General features: G+C 35.4%; 2 protein-coding genes across 4 annotated transcripts in view; one reads left to right on the top strand and one right to left on the bottom strand.

Annotated features, from left to right (window-relative positions):
* Nucleotides 1–6,370, bottom strand: part of lins1 (lines homolog 1) — a 14,216-nt gene extending 7,846 nt beyond the window's left edge. Inside the window, exon 1 of one of the 2 annotated variants that reach the window (XM_088640735.1) lies at nucleotides 6,284–6,370. The gene's annotated coding sequence lies outside the window, so the exon portion shown is untranslated. The remainder of the gene's footprint in view (nucleotides 1–6,283) is intronic. The other variant, XM_088640733.1, reaches the window with a different exon arrangement.
* On the top strand, nucleotides 5,951–21,630 carry asb7 (ankyrin repeat and SOCS box containing 7). Of its 2 annotated transcripts, none has more exons than XM_088640737.1 (5): nucleotides 5,951–6,204; nucleotides 8,046–8,148; nucleotides 8,354–8,613; nucleotides 12,467–13,072; nucleotides 16,761–21,630. In XM_088640737.1, exons 3-5 carry the CDS (start codon nucleotides 8,403–8,405, stop codon nucleotides 16,898–16,900), a joined length of 957 nt encoding a protein of 318 aa, XP_088496863.1. In that variant the 5' UTR covers nucleotides 5,951–6,204; nucleotides 8,046–8,148; nucleotides 8,354–8,402; the 3' UTR covers nucleotides 16,901–21,630. The 2 variants fall into 2 exon arrangements, with proteins under 2 accessions (XP_088496863.1, XP_088496864.1); XM_088640738.1 differs by lacking the exon at nucleotides 5,951–6,204 and adding an exon at nucleotides 6,547–6,865.

The raw sequence follows: 21,630 nt of genomic DNA, 5'->3' as shown, positions 1-21,630 counted from the left end.
ATCTACCAGTATGTCTTTGGACTGTGGAAGGAAAGTGGAGCACCTGGAGGAAACCACGAGGAAACATACAAACTCCACAAAAATTACCCAGGATTCAAACCTAGGGCTCAAGCACTGTGATGCAGCTATGCTAACCACCATGCCACCATGCTGTCCTGTATTAAACCATTCAGGCTGTATTTTTTCTACACTTTGGACTTGAAGAAAGGAGAATGAGAGTTACTAACTAGTAACGGATTAGTCAAGGGTAGTAGGACCAGTAGGACCTTGCTGGACCAGGGCTTATGCATGGAAGTGTTGGCACCTGAAGGACTGGAGCATCACCTGCCAAGGTAGCTGAGAAAGGAATCCAGACACCACACTCCCTTTGCCTTAACATAAGCAGACATGGTCTCCAAGAGTTGCTGCTGTGTAAGTAATGCAGATGTTTGTTATAGAGAGGCATCCTTGGCTAAGTGAAGAGTGAGAGTGAAATGGTGAGTTTAAGTGAATAATGTGAAGTGTAAAAATTGAGAATTGGGTGACAGTTAATCAAGTTAAATACCCCAGTGACAGTGAATCACAATAAGCTAATTTTGTGATATAGATCTTATAGAGGATGGTAGCTTGCACAAAGTGTTGGATCATAATAGTCCCATAATGGTGGCATTAATATCTTTCTTAAAAAACCTTTTGTGTAAAAAAGCCATACAGTATGTATCATATCAAGCAAAAGAGGACAAGGTGTGCCCATCAAAAAGTAGACATATCTGCAAAACATTACTTTGCAGTCTCAAAGCTAGTAATTGGGAGTATCAACCATCATTTAAATAGTTAAGGGGGTAGCTGCGTCAGCATGCGTAGGCTGCAAAGGAACAAGTAATAGGTTTATTCCATGCTGAAAAGAGAAGAAAGGAAACACAACATTTCGGCTGTGCAGCCTTTTTCAGGTGTGAGAAAGACAGGGCAGACAGCAAAGATTATATAGCATAGGAAAACAAAAGCCGGGAGAGTGGAGGAGGCGGGAGCAGGGGAGAGACAGAGTGGCCACTCAGGTGGTGCGAAGTCGAGAGAGGTCATTAAAATAATTATTTTGCTTAGATTTATGTATAAGAAAGTGTGTGCACTAACTAAGAAATTAATTAATTAATTTTTCGATGTGGTATTTTTTCAGTGCATGCTCCAAAGCTCACAATTTTTTCCTCATGGTGTATTCTGGATACCTGGAACCACATTTACTACACATATAATGACCATCCAGAAGATGTATACTGTATATACTATAGATATATCTATCCAGGAATAGGAATGAATATGTCTACAGGATAATGGTAATAGGCTCCAGTTTCAAATCAAAATCAAAATCAAATCAAATCAAAGTTTATTTATCAAATGCACAACAATACAGTGTGCAGCAGTAGTTGCTGGCAATGAAATGTCTTTTCTGTGAGCTCACAAAAATCACAAGAATAACAAAAATCACAAAATTATGATTACGAAAATAAGGTTTCATAATAATAATGTAATAGAAATTGAATAAAACTCAATATGAATAGAGCTGCTATGTGTCCATGGTGTGTGCAATATATTATGTCCAAGTAGTGCAGTATGCAGAATACAGTGAAAACTGTATGTCCATGTAGCCATTACGGGTGATGCTAAAGGAGCTGCAGGTTGGCTGTTTAGCCAGTTCCCCCATGATCCTGAATTGGATGAGGCGGTTAGAAAATATATAGATGAAAGTCTGTCTTCCATTTTAGATTTGGATTGTTTTGTTTTAGGTCTTTGTATTTTAGCTTCAGCAATGTTTTTTTTTGTCATAACTATTTAAATGTGGTGAATTATCTACAACTTAAATGATATTGAAATGTTTCTGTGAGTAAAAATGTCTGTAAGTGCATACTGGTATGTATTGTATGCATGTAAGGTTTCTTTGGAATTTGATCAATTCTCTGTAAACAATTATTACTTTTAAAAATAAATCTTGTGAGTTTAAATTATACATTATGTCTCTTCTCTGTCATTGATGCTACAGTTGTTCACCAAATTAAAGAACCCTGTACTTTTGGAACTTCCAGACAAAAAATTGAGAGGTTCTAGTTCTCTATAGTACTAGATAGCATAGAATACTGTATATTGTCTTTTAATTAAATGCTAAAGCATAACCACTACAAAACGTCAGCTACAATGTCTCCTTCTAGAATGGTTTAGCATTAAGACATTAGCAGGGTTTACCTTATCATCCTTATCAACCTTATCATCCAGGTGGATGCTGCACATTGGTGGTGGTGGAGGGGAGTCCCCATTACCTGTAAAGCACTTTGAGTGGAGTGTCCAGAAAAGCACTATATAAGTGTAAGCAAATATTATTATTATTATTATTATTATTATTATTATTATTATTTACATGTGTATTTATTATTTAAAAAAATCTGTAGAAATTTGTGTGATCTGATAGTAACATTGATTGTATCTTCACATTTTGCACCACAGGAAAAAAAAAACTAGGGAAGCAAAACATTGTGAACTCTGGAACATAATCTGTCTGGATAAAAAATGTTTTTTCTTAAAGGTTAAACACATGCCATATATCTATTGCTCATAGACCAAATGTACAATTTCCTAACATGGCAGATGCCTGAAGATTTTTATTTTTTTATTTTGATCTATTGTACATGTGATTTGTGACAACATTCTTACCTGCACTCAGAATCTATCAAGAGGGTTGGTTAAAATCTGGAAAGGTGGAACAATGGAATGCCGTGGCAGTAACTGAACAGATTTTAGATTTTCTATATTATTATTACATATTCATCTATGTGGTTCTTCCTTAAAAAAACAACAACAATATCCTCTAAAGATATGGAATAGGTTTCCATAATAACACAGATTTAGTTGTGTTCTACCCCCCAAAAAAAACTTAAATCTTTCTTAACCATTTTACAATTCATTCCCCAGACTATTTTTATGATTCTATTACAATTTCAAATGCATTTGTCATTAAAATGAATTGCTTTTGTCCTGCAGCACAATTACGGGGGAAAGTAATCAGCATACTGTTCACTGTAGGTATTAGGGTTCAGAGGCCTTTGCCCAATCTTTAAAGATCTTTGCCCAAGAACCGTTTACTTTTTCCTGACTGGTACAGGTGTCTTAGATTAAAATACTAATTTTGTATTGGACTCAACTCCAAGGAAAAGGAATCACCTCTAAAGTGTCCACCCCTTTTCATTACTTTACTATAAATAAGAGTTCAGATGGCCTTTTATTGGTGGCAACATCAACACCATAAATTGTAACAGGCTGGGAAAATTAGTGACGATAACAATACAATTATTGTGGCACATCACATAAGCCTAAATGTTTTCTACAAACTAAGGTTTGTAAAAAAGCCTAAGAGCATTTTGGACTGTGAATTTTAATTATTCCCATTTAAGAGATTCTTTGTTGGAGATGTTTGTTTTATTGTTGTATTGTTTCGTTGGACATACATTAATACATTTCTCCAAGGTGATGATAATGTTTGAATTTAATTTATGGTAACCGAGAGTTGTTTTAAAGTACTGTATGTACAGTATTGACCAGAAATGAAGAGACAATAGTATTACACTGTTCTCTGTTCTCCGAAGATGCCTTTTTGTAACAGAGTAAACCTCTTTTCAAATCGAAAGAAAACGGTCCTGCGACTTCTTGCATACCTACACAGTTATTCTGATTAACGTAATCGTGTACTGCAAACGTTGCTAAACTTGCTGCAGTTCAAAAGTACATGAAAGCTACTAACATGTCACGTTTACAGATAATACCAATATAGGTGGATTATCAAACACAAAATTAAATTAAAAAAGATCTTGATAAGATTCTTGACTTGGAAAACAGCGGGTATACAGTATGTGGTAGACGATGCATAATGTAAACAAGTGCAGCTGGTAAAACTGAGCTATAAATACAAAATGGAAAACGCAGAGTTAGAAAAACTTATGAAAAATACTAAAGTGTTTCGATTGCTTCATCATTTACATTTTCAACGCGGATAAGGAATTAAAGAGGCACACGAAACGTTACAATATACATCATAAGAATTGGGACCGTGAAGTAAAAATGGCTATTCTTGCTGTATACTCAAGCAGTTTAAATTTAAAGATGAAAAGATGAATAAAAGACAAAAGTCAATAATATATTTTTTTATTTCTGGGTATTTCTACTAATATATGCTTTAAAGTTTTAGACTACTTTTATTAGTAGTGTCTCACCCCCGCCTGGGGTAGGTGAGCTATTGGGTACACATTAACTTGAAGTAAAATAATATAAATAAAAGTATTTGGTAGCAAATACTTATTGTTTTTTAAGCAAACACTGTATAAAAAGTATAAATAATAATTGCTTACACTTATATAGCGCTTTTCTGGACACTCCACTCAAAGCGCTTTACACCAATGTGTAGCATCCACCTGGATGATGCGACGGCAGCCATAGTGCGCCAGAACGCTCACCACACATCAGCTATCAGTGGGGAGGAGAGCAGAGTAATGTAGCCAATTCATAGAGGCGGAGTATTAGGAAGCCATGATTGGTAAGGGCCAGGACACCCCTACTCTTTTCGAGAAGCACCCTGGGATTTTTAATGACCACAGAGAGTCAGGACCTCGGTTTTACGTCTCATCCGAAGGACGGCGCCTGTTTACAGTATAGTGTCCCCATCACTATACTGGGGCATTAGGACCCACATGGACCACAGGGTGAGCGCCCCCTGCTGGCCCCACTAACACCTCTTCCAGCAGCAACCTTAGTTTTTCCCAGGAGGTCTGCCTTCCAGGTACTGACCAGGCTCACACCTGCTTAGCTTCAGTGGGTTGCCAGTTGTGAGTTGCAGGGTGATATGGCTGCTGGATAAAATTAGACGAGAAGTGTTATTAAAACCTAAACTAAAACCTGTTCAGTTTTCTTTAGCGTTCCGTCGTTCCGGGTTTTACCAAGTCTATGGGAGAGCTTCGACAGGGATCCCGCAGAAGGTTAAAAAGTCCGTTTCGAACTTTGCAGGTTGACAAACTGAAACAAAGTCACTTATTTATCTGAAATGTTTATTTTCAAATATGTCAATTTCTCCATTGTATCCTGACCCCAAAACAGAAATTTAAGAAATCGTAAAGTTTTCTGAAACTGAAAAATGTTTGATTTTCAATTATTTTCCTAAACAGAATAAAAATAATTATTAAAATCTTAAATTGAGAATTTTAATTATAATTGATTATTTAGCATGCATTATTGGTACCCTCAAATAAGTGTACAAAGAAATACAAATGCACTACGGTCTGCAGTACATCGCATATCACCTCATAATGGCAAGACGGATTACTGTATATCTGCCTAAAGGAAAAAATAAATACATCGTGGAGTGTTGCAAGGAACGAAAACGAATTAGTCTTTCTATTGACACTAGTTTAAATTAATTCCAGTGTGAAAACAGGAATGTGTACGACAATCTATTTGTTAATTCAGCCAACACACAGCGGCGGATCGGTGAAGAAAGTCAATGGAGATACTGGATCCTGAAGTGCTTAAAGAGCACCGACATTGTCTGTATACTAAGAAAAGTATTAAATATATATTTTAACTATTTACAATATACTACTGCCGTTATATAGCTTAGCATATTATTGTTATACAATACTGCATTATTGATAACATTTAGTGAGGTTACCAATTAACCACACGTTGTAAAACGTCAGATATTTCTTGATAAGAGAAAATAAAACAAATCCTGTAAACTTTTAAAAATCGTTAATTATAACACAAACTCCCATGGGGGTGTTCGTTTAGGCAGCAATGAAAAGCAAGTTTCCCCTCTGTTCTTTTCTCTCTTTTAATGTCCGCAAATGAACTAGACCTACTGTCGCGACGTCGCTGGCGGTCGCCTGTTTTTGCAGCAGTTTGTCCAACTAATTTACGGCAGCTCGAAAACTGATGTTTCTTGATGCTGATTGGTTATCATGCGATGGTTCCTTCCCAGTAACCCTTCTGAATTGGGTTGGTTCAGTAAAGTCAATATAAATTGAATCAATTATTCATTTTTATTTTTAAAAAACAATCTATTGTATCAATTGTGTCGAAGAAAACAGCAACCACAACGTTATAGAGGCGGCGTTTTGAAATATGGGCGCCGGTGCTTTATTTCGATTGTTCGAAACACCAGGGGAAAAACTCTAAAATACAGTCCTGTGGAAGGTAAAGTCTAATTCTGCTTCAGTAATCAATTTATCCTTTTTCGTAGCACAATTTCAAGTTTAGTATTTTACACACTTACCAGTTAAATCCGGATTATCGAATGGTGAGGAGATTAAAACAAAACAAAAATAAAACTGCTCAATTTGAACGGAAGTCTGAAAAGGGGAGACCTGGAAGGTAACACTCTATTGTTTGTATAATAATGGTCCTCTTCACTTCAGAACTCTTGTATTGTTATTTTACAAATTTGAAGTTATAAAATTGCAGCTCTATGACATCAGGGGCTATCCTTTGAGTGACTCGGATACAATATTGAAATTTTAATTGCAAAACAATGTGACAAGTGCAGTAGGAGCACAGGTCTGCATATAGTGTATAGCGCACACAATAGTGTAATGCTCTAGGTTTGGGTTTGGCTATTACGCATTTAAACTGAACAACATCCTAACGAAACAGTATTACTTTTAGACACGGTGTTCCTAAAAGTTACGTTTAAAGACTAAATCAGGTGTAAGTTTGCGCTTTTTCGATAATTGTATATGCCTCTCTGATATTGGTGGTAGTGCCTTTTGACGAGGCAAAGGTAGAGACTCGAGACAGTATTTACAGCTTCACCGGCTTTTTAGTTGACTGTTGCATTGAGTACTTAAACACATCAATGGTAAGTATTTTAGCATCAGCTATAGAACTATTTGGAAATAATCGATGTTGAGTTATTGTACTGTATACCATAACTTGGACTTGAAACCATGAACTTTAAAGGAAAAAGTACATACTCTGTAAACAAAGTAATTATACATACTGTAGAACCATTTGTTCTACATTCTAAATTCTTTTGAGTATCTATCTAGAAATCAAGTATTTGTATATCCCATACTACCACAAATAAAAAGGTGTTAACTGAGGAAATTAAAATTTCAGTCAAGAATGCAAATTTATGGACAACTTGTAATGGTTTCTGGCTTATTTCTTAATTGAGAATTGTTTTACTGTGGCAAAATATTCTTAAGCAGTAACCATAGCCAGCATAATAATCTCTCCTAAAAGAAAATGCTAGTGGTGTTTCATTAATAATTTATTTGCAAGAATTAAGTGGTAAGTGGACCAGACCCATATTGTTGTAATTCCACTGATTGCAAATATATAGGACAAAGGTAGCAGACAAAAAAGGAAAAAAAAACATGTGTAGTTGTTTAATAGGACATTGGGCCACCATGTGTAGCCAGTATGGCCTGTATGTGCTGTGTTGTAGAGTTTTCCAGTGTCTTTCCTATTTTGCCTCCCACTTCAAATTAATGCACAGATATAACAATCCTGGGCTATGCGCTTCCTTCTACTTGTGCCCTTTGCAGTAACTATTTTGCTCGGAGATTTTCATACTGACATCTCTGTAGAGAGTTGCTCCTAAAACATCAGTAAATTGAGCTGCCTTGGTATCTGAAAATCCTACTAAATGCATCTCAACAATCACCCTTCTTTCAAAGCAAGAGGTCAATTCTTAACCATAATTATAGGCAGCCAAGGTCTGGACAGCCCTTGCGTACCTGACCTTAAGGATGCTGCAATGTTATTTACACGTGTGGAAGCTCTTACTTTCAATTTACTTGGTGTTCAACATATCCCCAGTTGTTGCCATTGTTTGTACCTTATGCTCTGAACTTTACAGATTTACAACACTTTTGAAAAGTGAGGATAATGTGAGATATCAGACATGTTATTTTTTATTTGAAAGAAGTTACTTTTTATGGAGCATTCTCAGTATGAAGTTGGTAATAAAGGATATATTTTTCCCTTGTCTATGAATTCTTATTGACATTATGCATTGTGGTCTTTTTTTTTAGATATGCGTGTCAATTGTCTTGAATGATGATCACCTCTGGAAGATGCATTAGTATGTTAAAAGGGCTAAAAAACTGTGTTGCACATCAAGAGCTTTGAAACAAGGTAATATGATCAAATGTTTAATTACAGAAAAAGTGGTTAAAGACTAAGGTTTGATGTCAGAATTTCACACTGAATACTAGTGTAGTTTGACCCAGGTAGCATGTGATGTGTTGTATACTACATTAATAATATTGTAGACTGCATTTATGGATGTTTTGTCCATAAATGTGAATTATGCACTTAGTAATGATGTTTCTTGTTTTAGACAAAAATCTGAAAGTCCTGATGAATCCCTTGTAACGAGATGTAACAGGATGCTTCATCACCACTGTCGAAGGAACCCTGAACTGCAAGAAGAGCTGCAGATTCAAACTGCAGTTGCAGCAGGAGATGTCCATACGGTGCGCAAAATGCTGGAGCAGGGCTACTCTCCAAATGGCCGTGATGCCAATGGTTGGACCCTGCTTCACTTTTCAGCAGCAAGAGGGAAGGAGAGATGTGTCCGAGTGTTCCTGGAACATGGAGGTGGGAAATGTGGGAAAATTTACCTAATTTTTTAATTTGACTCTGAATAACCTGTCAGGTGAATAGAGTTGAGAATAGTTTAGGTCATATCAATAGATAATCTTATTTGAAGAGAATCTGAGTTAATGTCAACATCACTAGTTGTTCGTACTGGTATTGTCTGATAGTCTCAGAACAAAATATCTGAAATAGTTTTTGCAACAGTGAATCAAATGTTGCAAAAATAACCACGTGTGAGAGTTTTCCTTACCATTAATCTCCAAGCAGAATTACTCAGTAATCATAAACATTTTTAGGAAGAATACATAGTGAATACTTACAGATATTGATATTAAATGCAGATGATGGTGAAGACAAGAAAGCAGCTGCAGAATGTTATAAAAGAGGGATGCATAGCAGTATAAGAACATATCGAGACACTTCAATAAAGGGACTTTATTGCTTTAAAAATTTTAAATACTAGACGAATACAGTTGCAAGAAAAAGTTTGTGAACACTTTCAAATTACCTGGATTTTTGCATGAATTACTCATAAAAATGTGGTCTGATCTTCAGCTAAGTCACAATAATAGACAAACACAAACTGCTTAAACTAATAACTCACAAACAATTGTACTTCTTGTCAGCACTGAACACATCGTTTAAACATTCACAGTCTAGGTTGGAAAAAGTATGTGAACCTCTAGGCTAATGACTTATCCAAATGCTAATTGGAGTCGGGTGTTCCAATCAATGCCCTATAAAAAAAGGACACAAAGGTTGGTTACAGGCGGAGTCTGCTCTTCTCAAGAAAGAGCTGTTCATGTGAACCAAGCCCCGATCCAAAGAAATATCAGAGGACCTTAGAAGAAGAATTTTAGAGATGCATAAAACTGGAGAATGCTACAAAAGCATTTCTAAAAGCCTGGGTGTTCATCAATCCACAGTAAGACAAATTGTCTACAAATGGAGGAAATTCAGTACTGTTGCTGCTCTCCCTAGGAGTGGGCGTCCTGCAAAGATCACAGCAAGAGCAAAGCAATGCTGAAGGAGGTGAAAAAGAACCCTAGGGTAACAGCAAAGGACCCGCAGGAATCTCTTGAACTTGCCAAAGTCTCTGTTCATGTGTCCACTATAAGAAAAACACTGAAGAAGAAGAGTGTTAATGGAAGGACACCACAGAGGAAACCACTGCTCTCCAAAAAAAACCATTGCTGCATGTCTCAAGTTTGCAAAAGACCACCTAGATGTTCCACAATGCTTCTGGGACAATGTTCTGTGAACGGATGAGACAAAAGTTGAACTCTTTGGCAGAAATGTGCAGTGCTACTGTATGTTTGAAGGAAATAAAGCACTGCACACCAACACCAAAACCTCATCCCAACCATGAAGCATGGTGGAGGCAGCATCATGGTTTGGGGCTGCTTTGCTGCCTCAGGGCCTGGACAGCTTGCTGTCATAGAGGGATAAAAAAATATCAATGAACTGAAACAGGTTTGTAAGGAGGAATGGTCTAAAATTCCTCCTAACCATTGTGCAAGTCTCATCAGCAGCTACAGGAAATGTTTGGTGGAGGTTGTTGCTGCTAAAGGAGGTTCTACCAGTTACTAAACACAAGGGTTCACATACTATTTCCAGCCTGGACTGTGACTGTTTAAACAATGTCTTCAGTACTGACAAGAAGTACAATTGTCTGTGTGTCATTAGTTGAAGCAGATTGTATTTGTCTATTATTGTGTCTTAGTTGAAGATCAGGCCACATTTTTATGAGTAATTAATGCAGAAATCCAGGTAATTCCAAAGAGTTCACAAACGTTTTCTTGCAACTGTAAATACAACTAAACTCTTTATAGAAGTGGAAGATTACACATAAAGCTTAAAGCAAAATTCTCTAGAAAGCCCAAATATATATTATACAAGGATTTGAAGAATAAATCACAAGGTCCTCTAATTGGTTAATGTGACCAAAAAGAAAATTTATTTGAACAACGTCCTGTCAAGCAAATGCACTTTCAAAATAAAGCTGTTAGACTTTGTGTAAAATAAACTGATTAATCTTAGTAAAGTGTTTTGATAACATTTATTCTGTTTAGGCTGTGTCAGACCATGTGTTTTCCCCTACTAATGAACTGAAGCATGAATGGAGAAAAGTTTGCACAGCTTTTAAGAAAAAATAGTGCTGACTATGAAATTTGGACAATGGGTTCATAGGATATGGTAATTTAGCAATGTTGATCTTAGCTATCACTGATTTACAGAATCTGTCTTAAATGCAGCCATATAAGATCACTTTATTAGCCATATACAATATTCAGTAATAATATGTAATAAACATATATTTAGTAATATGCATAATATACATATTTAAAAATTCCATCACCTCAGGCTGAACTTTCCAACAGAAAAAACTTTGAAAGAACTAATCCATTTCCGTTAGGAATGGATGCAATTGAAGGACAAATAAAATACAGAAGAAAATATTTTCCTTATTTAACAGTTTTGATGGCAGCTGGGTTCACAATCTTAGTTCTCTTATTTTGTTTTGGATAACAATTAAAATTTTATTTTTTGCAATTGTGTTAATGATCATTATCATGAATTGAATGTTCTGGGACAGTTACAATTGAGGAGGGATTTATTTTAACAGCTTAATGTTTACTTATTTAAATTTAGCATTACATTTTTAAATAAGCTCTTCAAAGGGAAAAAAGTGCTACTGCTACACATCTCTCTGCAGATACTGTATATGCATAAGAAGAGCAGTAGTGATGTTTTTTGCCAAGAGATGGCAGCATATCACTTAGAATAAACAACTTTAATAAAGTTTAAGTAAATTATGTATTGTGTGTGATTTATAGATGGTTCCTCTGTAAAATTAATAACTTGCATTAAAAAAGTAAAGTAAATGGTAACCTAGTTTAACAATTTTAACCAAATCAAGTTTCAGCAAATCTCGTCGTCCCCGATATACATTGGGGATAAGGACCAGAGAGTTGAAATATGTCATTTCATTACATACTGTATATAGGAGAATTTTTCTTCTCAAGAACAATGTAAATGTGAAGGTTTCATGACCTTAAGAGTGTAATTTTGCTAAACTTTTCCTCTAACTTAGTGGGATGGTTTTATCATAAGAATTAATGGAATCAAGTCAGGCTAGGGACCATAAGTTAGAGTGCCTTTTACTTGTAGCTAAGCAAATACAGTACAGAGTGTCGTGTTAAGTAGAAGTTACATTCCTAAATAATGCAACTTGCAGTGAAATTACTTAGAAAGTGAATTAATATCCATAGGGAATAGTATTATTAGCTAGAGATATGTCTTGAGTGGGGCCTAAAGGTTCATAATCTAAGTCATGTACAATACCATTGTCAACAAAACAAATTATTTTTAATGTTAGATTTTGCTCTCCACAATATATTTTAATTTCCATAACATAATTATCTTCATACCACCTATGTTCCTGGCTTTTGGTGCAAAACAACATAGTGCAGGTCAACTTATAATGGAGACCACCTTAAGTGTATTTATCCAAGAAAACAACCTAATATGCTGAGCATAGACACAAATATATTACTTTATTAATCTTGTATGTTTAATACATATACAATCAAGTGTCTTGGGAATAACAGTGCATTGTTGCTTGTTGTCTTGAGTGTTGACAGCTTGCACTTTCTAACTCACCCTTAGGACCATTGACAGTTTTTAAAAGTTGCATTATTCTTTTTCATTAAGAGAAGTTAAAAATATATATATAATTTAACTAATGGTCTTTTTACACACATACGCATGGTTACTTTTGTATTGTCTCAATGCATTTACTTAATCCTTTCTGATGGATTCTTATTTTGTGTTTATTTCCTCTTTTTTTAAGCTGATCCAACGGTGAAAGACTTAATAGGTGGCTTCACAGCTCTGCACTATGCGGCTATGCATGGCCGGGCACGGATTGCGCGTTTGATGTTGGAGTCAGAGTACCGAAGTGACATCATCAATGCCAAGAGTAATGATGGCTGGACTCCCCTCCATGTGGCAGCCCATTATGGTAGGGACTCGTTTGTCAGGCTCCTCCTGGAGTTCAAAGCTGAGGTCGATCCACTCAGTGATAAAGGCACCACACCACTTCAGCTGGCCATTATCAGGGAGAGGTCCAGCTGTGTGAAAATCCTGCTGGACCACAATGCCAACATTGACATCCAGAATGGCTTCCTTTTACGCTATGCTGTGATCAAAGGCAACCACTCTTACTGCCGTATGTTCCTCCAGAGGGGGGCAGACACAAATCTGGGGCGCTTGGAAGATGGACAGACTCCCCTGCATTTGTCTGCTCTCAGGGATGACGTTCTCTGTGCTCAGATGCTGTACACTTACGGGGCAGATACTAACACCAGGAACTATGAGGGGCAGACACCAGTGGCAGTGTCTGTCAGTATGTCTGGAACGAGCCGGCCCTGTCTGGATTTCCTACAAGAAGTCACAAGTATGCCTTTATTATTTTTGTGCTTTATTATAAAAAGTTAAGTTTTCATTTAATGCAAGTCATGTTTCCATTTAAAACATTTTTGTTAAAAAAAGCACATAGAAATCAAAACCTGTGTAGTTTCAATTACATGAATTTGAAAAATGAATTGAAATTGGTTTGAAACAAGGAATTGGAATTAAAAAAAAAACTAGAAATGACCTCAAAATGGGTAGAGGCCTACAATATAGTAAATTTTTTTTTTAGAATTAATGGGTTCTCTTAGGACCCAAAGGTACAAGATCTATTTATACAAGATTTGACTGTAATGTAATAGTGTTTGTTATGCAGTGCCTATCACAAAATCAGATTTCTAGGCGTATATCAGACCTTTTTGCCTGATTAACTTATTAAGTAAAGGAAAAGAGCTCCCCTAAGTTAACAGCTGCCTAACAATTCAATCCAGTGTTGCATACCGGAGAATCTCACTGTGCCCGAAAAACAATTAGAAACAATAATTCTAATATTTGCACTTCATGAATAGGTGATGGCTCGCTTTATCCAGTATTGAAGTTCAGCACCCACCTGGCATTCTGTGCCAGTTGTCTCGCTACATAACAGAGAAGGAGAAGAAGGGAGAAATTTCTTAATTTGAATATTGGGGGAAATTTAGGAAGAACAGTGTTTACAAGCCAGCAACCTTACCTATTTAACCTTACCTATTTAACAATGTGCACATTTCAGCATTTTGTCAGTCCTATTCTTTCCTGTAAGGCAGTTATTACAGTGGCAGCAAAGAATAAGTATAGAGACTTAAAAATGATGACTTAATCCAAAAGTAGATATTGTGCTGCAATGTAAACAGCCTAGCTACTATATTTGGATTTTGCCTGACTTGTCAGTAATGTTAAATTTAGATATTAAATCCCCGGCCCGGAACAGGAAACATTTTAATTCTTAATAGTACTTTATTATATTTTGTATTGCACTTCTGCTCACCAAAGACAAACATTGTTTAAATGAACAATTTGATCAAATCCAAGTGTTTAGCACAGGTAAGTGCAGGGTTAAAATCCCTGCATTTTTTCTTTAAATAGTGTGTGCTGTAAGCATGAGTTACTGGCAAATGAAATAGACACAAGCAGCTTTTTAATAGCAATTTCTGTTTTCTGATAATTACCCTAAAATAATAAAATCTTTCTTTGTTTGCTATATATGAATATTACTGTTTTCTTGTTTTCAAAGGTCCCATATATGATTTAAATTATGAACTATTTCTCAATTAAATTAAAATTAATTATTGATAAAATTCAAATGTAGTGTAAATATGATTGTGGAGTAGATCTTCCTACAGTAGCACATTTTCCTATAGACAAGGAAGCGCAGACTGGTGAAAACTCACAAAGTGAACTCTCTGCAGGTACAGTAGATTAGAATCAGACTAGATTGTCTGAACTTGAATCAAGCTCCAGATACTGTGACACATTTGCTGTATTAATTTGTTCATACTTGCGGGCCTTTGTACTGTCCTACTTTAAAAAATGGCTTTACACAAACTTACAAATATAGTGCACTACAGTGCTCAGTATATGGACCCTAACACCCAAAAACCTAGTTTTGGAATAATTCCCCTGCTTGTAAAGGAAAGCTCCAATCTTTTATCAGCTATTCTGTATCACCCTTGATTCGGCCTACTTGCTGAATCCCTCCTGAGAATACCACTGACATTCCAGAGTCAATTTTCTTTTGCCATCTAGGGACTGTGTAGAACAATCAAACACGTGCAGTTGATCTGTTGTTTCTTTATAAAATAAGTCAGTACAAATAAAATAATGGATGTTGCAGTAGGGAGCAGCAGTGTTACATGTGCATGTCTCAGATCTTGGCAAGGTTCCAATAGGAACCGCCTGTAGCAAGGTGAGGGTACCTGACGTTGGCATGGCAGAATGAATTGCACTATTTAATTTGTCTGAATCTACCTAGTTGTAATTGTGCTTGGCTTTTGATTTACAAAAAAGTGGAACTTTAAAAATATTCATCTGCAGATGTCATTGTTATGAAAAAGACTTGCTTTTTTGAAGGGAAAATGTCTAAAGCGCTCATATCAACTACTCAGAACTCCCAAAACAGAATTACAATGTTATTCTCATCATAAAGAGTGAAATTACTTTATAATTTAGGTTGTAGACCTGATACTAAAAGGTCTAATTACAAACAAAAAATAGAACAGGGATTTTTCAACGTTCTCATATGCAACACATTATAATGATCAGTGTGTGATTCAGTATTCACTTACACAACAATGAAAGGTATGAAAAGGAGACGGCCTTACCTGGAGCAGTAATGATTTACTTAGCACAATACCAGCATTCCTTTCCATTTACTGAACTTTGATATCAAGATATCAAAGAGATTTGTCTTAGGCTGCAGTGTTAAATCAAACCCATTTGGAACTGGATGATCCTTGTGATCGGGTTTCAGATAGGTTATGGATTACATATTAAAACACGCAGTAGCCTAACTGCAAATGCTGTTTATTTCATCCCGTCATTGTAGGTTGTATTGAACACCTGCTTTAGAGGAAGACACTACAGGGGCTTTGTTTGATCTGCATTTCCCTTAAAGAAATAGAAAAGGTAGTTAAAGTGACATGACAGGCATGCAGATGCGCAGAACTTAGTCTGTGTTGTGTTTTTTTGAGACAAAGTTTGTTTTTGACTATGTCCAATACAAAAGAATGCTGGAGGCTTCGTTCCCATTAATCCAATAATGTTTTGCTTATGTAGGTGAAAAGTAAATGCAGCCTCTTGTGAATTACTTTGAGTTTCTTGTTTTGCTGTTTTAATAGGACTGTAGCAGACTGTAGGTAAACTTTGGTTTAATTTGAATTTCTTTTAAAGACTATTAAAATCAACTTCCCTGAATGAAGCACAAAAGTTGTTGATTAAATTAGCTAAGGGTAGCAGAAAATGCAGATTTTTAATGTACAGAGGAATGAAGCATATTTTTTACTGTGTGGCTCATAAAATAGAGACATTACCCAATACCCCAATTAAACAGCATTATTGACTAAATGTTTTACGTTTGCAGCAAACATCATTAGGATTTGACCATTCATTGTGTTAAGAGTGCCTGCTTGAAGTTCTTATTTTAGCTTGTGAACATTGTCAGCTCTTATCATTTTACCTCTGCCTGGGAACATGAGGATTAAATACAGAGTTTCAATGTGGTTGATTTGCCTTTTATTCAAGGATTTCTCAACTTAAGTCAAAGGTTTGTTTAAGGGCAGGCTCTAATCCCATATTTATTGAGAAGCAATCAGGAATAAGTAAGCTCTGTAGACACCAACATCTACCGTAATAAAAGGCAGCTGCTTAAGTAACCAAAGAATTTTCGGGCATGACCTTAGACTTCAGTTAGCAATTCCTGTAAGGAGGACCAGGATGTTTGGAAAATCCCTTTGATTCTTTACAAATTGACACCTGCTAAAAATATGCTGTTTGTAATTTTTTTTTATTAATATATAACCACTTCAGTGGCATGTCAACTTTTAATAATTTATCATAATTTCAGGTTTTAAAATAGTTTATGAATGTTTTGTATATAGCTTTAAGTGTTTTGGTTTTTTTTGGGGTGATTTTTAGCTATTTCTAAATGGTTATCTGAACTGTAATTTTATCTCTGTACATTATTTCTGTTTCTCTTTCAGGACAACCAAGAAATTTGCAGGACTTGTGCAGAATAAAAATTCGACAGTGTATAGGACTTCAGAATTTAAAACTTCTTGATGACTTGCCAATTGCCAAAGTCATGAAAGACTATTTAAAACACAAATTTGACAGCATCTGATCCGTACAGTCTACACAAAGAAAATGACTGCAGACTTACATCCTCAATGAACTCCTATGCAAGTGCTGACTTTTGTATGTGAAAGCTCTGAACAAACTTAGATTTTGTATAAGCTGCAGTCTTACCTTTGTTTTTCACCCCAGGTTTCATGAAAATTTGCTTTATTAAAGTTTTTTTATGAAGGTTTTTTCCATTTTAACAATATTCATACAGCTCATGGGGAAAACAGAAGTTCTGAATCTTTATTCTATAGGCTATATAAATTATTGAAAAATTGTGGTATCTGTCTGGCTCCTGAGGGCAGCAGTAAAGTGGGAAAATGTTATTGAGAAACTTGCTACTTTATGCTATTTAAAAAAAAAATGAATTTCATTGTTTTTTTTAATTTAAATGAAACATTATGCTCTGTTAAACAAGTTGTTTTCAAAATGTTTTCTTAAAAGTAAGGTTTTCTCAGAGTAACCATTCTCAGATTGTGTGTTCTGAAAGTAAATGTTAGCCTTATAATTTGAAATTATGGACACAAATTTTTACCTATTATAAACTGAGTCTAACCGTAATTTTGCAATTCAGCAATTTTGTGAGAAGTAATTGTAATACTGAAAAGTCTCAAATCCGAAGGCTATTCACATCTCAACCTCCTTGACAAAATACTGGGTAGACATTACAATCTTTCACTTATTTCCAACCAAATACTTTTTCGTCATGTGGACTATGTCTAGTTTTGGCAGTATGCAATGGTTTCGGAGTGTAGAATGATGTCACATTGTTTTGTAAAGCAGGACATAAAAAGTTTAAATAATGATTGAAAAATTATTTTTTTCAGTATTTGGGGAATAATTGATTAATATTCAGATACGGCCCAGTCACAAGAGCTTTTCCTAGGTCATTTTATCGAGGGTGAATATAAAGTGTGTGGACATCGTGTCTGCCAAACTGTTTTCATCTGAGTTTAACTTAGCCTGACCTTTTAATTAAATTTAAAGAACAGTGCAATATAGGCTTCCCCTTCAACACCAGTTGTTGGTATAGACAAAATGTAAGCAGGATGGCTTGAAGTAGCTAGATTTATTTTTGAAGAAAAGCAGCAAAGTAATTTAATGAACCAGGCATGAAAAAGAAAATGTTTTAATATTGTCACAGGAAGGGATTAATTTGAGAACATGCAGTAGCTTGTACAATTATTCACCCTCCTGCAAAGTTTACACATGTTATTGTCCGCTTACAACCGGGAAACTTTCAAATAGGACTTTATAGGTAGAAGATTAACAATCCATAAACTAATTTAAAAAATGGTGAAAGTTGATTTAAAAAATTTAGGAGATTCACATTTACATAAGTACTCAACACCTTTGCTAATGCAACCCTTAATCAATTAAGATGTGGAAGAATTTGATGACACACTGAAACCTTTGCATAAATGTTTGACTCAAGAGTAAATATGTATGTCTGTCTAAATTCCCTTAGACCTTTACTGCATTTCAAGCAACAACTCACTAGTGATGTGATATATCAATCAAGTTCTATGTCTAACAGTGGAGTCAATAATTTAGTGGCAAGAAAGAAGCCTTTATGGGAAAAGAGTTATCTTAATCTCATATTAGACATGTGGCAGAAAGTTTTGGGGTGAAACGAGAAACAAATGGCATTTTTTAGTCTATATGTAAAGTGATACACCTGGTGCAAGCCCGACACAGCACATCACATTTTCAGCACATTCCAAAGGTCAAGCATGGCAGCACCATGTTATGAGGATACTTCTTACCAGCAGGGACTGAGCACATACAAGTGTATTCTACAGGATAGCAATTAATTGAGTGGCACAAAGTCCAATAGAAAATATATGGCAAGGTTTGGAGATTGTAGTGTAAAGTACAGGCCTTTTCCATTGCTTTAAGCTGGTAGAGACATAAGAAGACAGCAGTAATTCCTGCCAATGGTGCTTCCACTGACTTGGGATTGAATTGTTGAATTGAATCTTTTTTCTGTGTTTCCCTAACATTCTGGTTTTATAAAATATGACAGCATTCAGTTTGATAGCTATAGTTTTGTATAAAACGGTTGATGTGGGAAAGAAAAGTATGTATTTCTTGGAATATATCAAAATGTGATGATACTGGCCGGTGGGTGAATACTTTTGCAAAACACTGTATAAACTTTTTTTTTCCTTCTCTGAGGGTTTTATCCCTCAACTTTTTCAGAGTATGGATAATGCAGAATTAAATTGAATTGGACTGTTTATCCACTCATGAGCAAAGTTTAAGAACATAAGAAAAGAGTTAGGGAACAGCCTTGAAAACGCATTTGGGAAGAGTGTTCCAGACTCCCACAACCCTCTTTGTAAAAAAGTGCCTCCTGTTCCTAGTTTTAGATGCTTATCCCCTTTCTTCTCATTTGTGTCTTCTAGTTTGCATTTCATCACTGATTCTCAAGTCATCCCATGGGTTGAACTTGTTAATGCCCTTGAGCATTTTGAGTATTTAAATTGGATCTCTGTCCTCTCTGTTTAAGACTAAAAGGCTTTAGTTTTTTTTGTCCTTGAGAGCGCAGCATTCCTCTACCTTAGACTGATTTAAACATTCCATTTTATGGCTCAGTTTTATACGCAGTTCTTTTGAACAAAGCAACATTTTACTTAATTCCACATCAATAATACAAGGAAAAAGGCACTGCAAAGACATAACCTTGGCGTTGTGGTACATGGGGAAATATGCACAAAAAAATGCTAAGAGAAACAAATTCTTTACTAGGAGTATTTTAAATAGCGGTTAGTGAGCAGAAGGTGTAATATTGATTAGTGAAAGCATTTTTCAAGGAGTCTGCTGTTATGTATAAATGAAAGACTTAATCCTATCACAGAAATGTAAATATTTGTATTATAAATGTACAGCAGATATTTTTTTAAGATTATTTAAAGCTTCAATATTTCATTCTAACATTATAAGGAAAAAAGTAATTGTGCTTGGTCTGATGTGGCTTTTTCAGTGTCTGTTTGCACAGTGCTGAGGTCTTTGAAGTGATAGAAGCCATTGTGTTTAACCAGAGTGAATTGGAATTCGTTTGATCCATAATGGGTACAGTGGATGAGGGATTAAGGAGTTGGCGAACAGTAGTGGCCAGACCCGAAGAGCAAAAATGCACTGCACCTGTTTAATTATGTTTCTGTATCTTAAACAGTATTTTAAACACATGCCTTAAGTGTATGATAAGACCAGACGTCTTCAGCAAAGGTTGTATCCTTTGGTAATGTCCTTCCACATTAATTGGACAATGGATAAAGAAAAGTTTTAAAACTTTGTTATATTAATTTTTGGATTTTCCAGAATATAACTTATATCAGTGGTGTTTTGATTTTTTAACTTGACAAAATATAATAAATGTTGGTTTTGAATGGTGCTAATCACACAGAATGATATAGAAATGTTTTGTGACATTTCCCTTTGTTTTTTTCAAACATAGGTGAAAGGCTATAGGAAATGTGATCCTTTGAGCCCTAGGTCTAGTTACTGATGGTCCTATAAAAAACAAGTATTCAGCCTTCTCTTAAGAGTTGTGTAAATCACTTATTATTGGCCAGAGGCAAAAAATATATTTTCAAACATTGATCACTTAAGAAAGAGCAACACTCTTTGCAGATTGTCTTGCTCACTTGGTAGTTTCGTAGCTGTTTGAATCTAAAATTGTGTTCAGATATCTCTTGAATGATTCCAGAGTTTGTGCCACAGCCATCTGAAATGAGAAGCCTGTCTCTAATGCTGCCAACAGTTTGTGTTAAGAATTGTATTATTCTCCATCTTAAATTAATTACATTTTAGTTTCCAGTTGTCAACCTCTGTCCTTGTTTCACTGATTCTAAAATAATGCTCTGGGTTGATATTGTCCATAAGCTTTAGGATTTTATATACTTGGATAAAATGTCCTCAACCACCTTTGTTCTAGAGTGAAGTAATTTAGCTCCTTTCCCCTATCCATATGTAAGAATCCCCTGAAAACAAGAATAATAGTTTTTGGAACAGGTAAAGGTTGACAAACAACATTCTGTCTCTTTTCTTTTACTTTCAAACATGGAATAAACCTTTACCTGTCCTTTTGTAGCCTATACGGCACATATTGACACAGATACAACTACGTACTTGGAACTTCATAATCCTTTTTGGTCTTTGTACTGGGACTTAAATATCCTTTTTGGTCATTACTGTTTTCACATCTATTAACAAAATAATTGCTTCTAAATTAATTTCTCAATAAAATAGTTCTGGTCTTCACAGTGCATTGCAGTTCTTGAAGAGTATCACAGAACTGTACAACAAAGTGGTGATAAATTGGTTCAGCCTTCACTTCAAAAGGCACTTTTGTCCATTTGTCTTTAAGTGTAGTTTATTGGTAAAAGTAGCATTAAACTTTCTGTATCAATATTACAATTTATTAAATTATGCAGCACTCTTTATCCATGCTTTTCCAAAAGCAGCCACTGCTATCAGCTGTCGCAAGCTTAGATATCCGTCTTATTTATAAAGAAAAAGTCATATTAAATATTTTGAAAGAGAATTGTCTAATTTAGCTTGTATAGAGATTCTTTTCAGCAGTAAAGAAGAAACATCTTCTGTTCACCTCCAGAGTCTTCCAAACTACCAACTGCTGAATGGTGGGGAAAAAATAAACAGTGCTGAAAACTGTCTGATCATTTGTAAAATGTAAAAATCTGTGAATAAAAAAGGGAACTTACAATA

Source organism: Lepisosteus platostomus, chromosome 7 (assembly GCF_059453375.1).
Source record: "Lepisosteus platostomus isolate fLepPlt1 chromosome 7, fLepPlt1.hap1, whole genome shotgun sequence".
Taxonomy (NCBI): Eukaryota; Metazoa; Chordata; class Actinopteri; order Semionotiformes; family Lepisosteidae; genus Lepisosteus; species Lepisosteus platostomus.
This window is presented reverse-complemented; position numbering and strand designations above follow the sequence as displayed.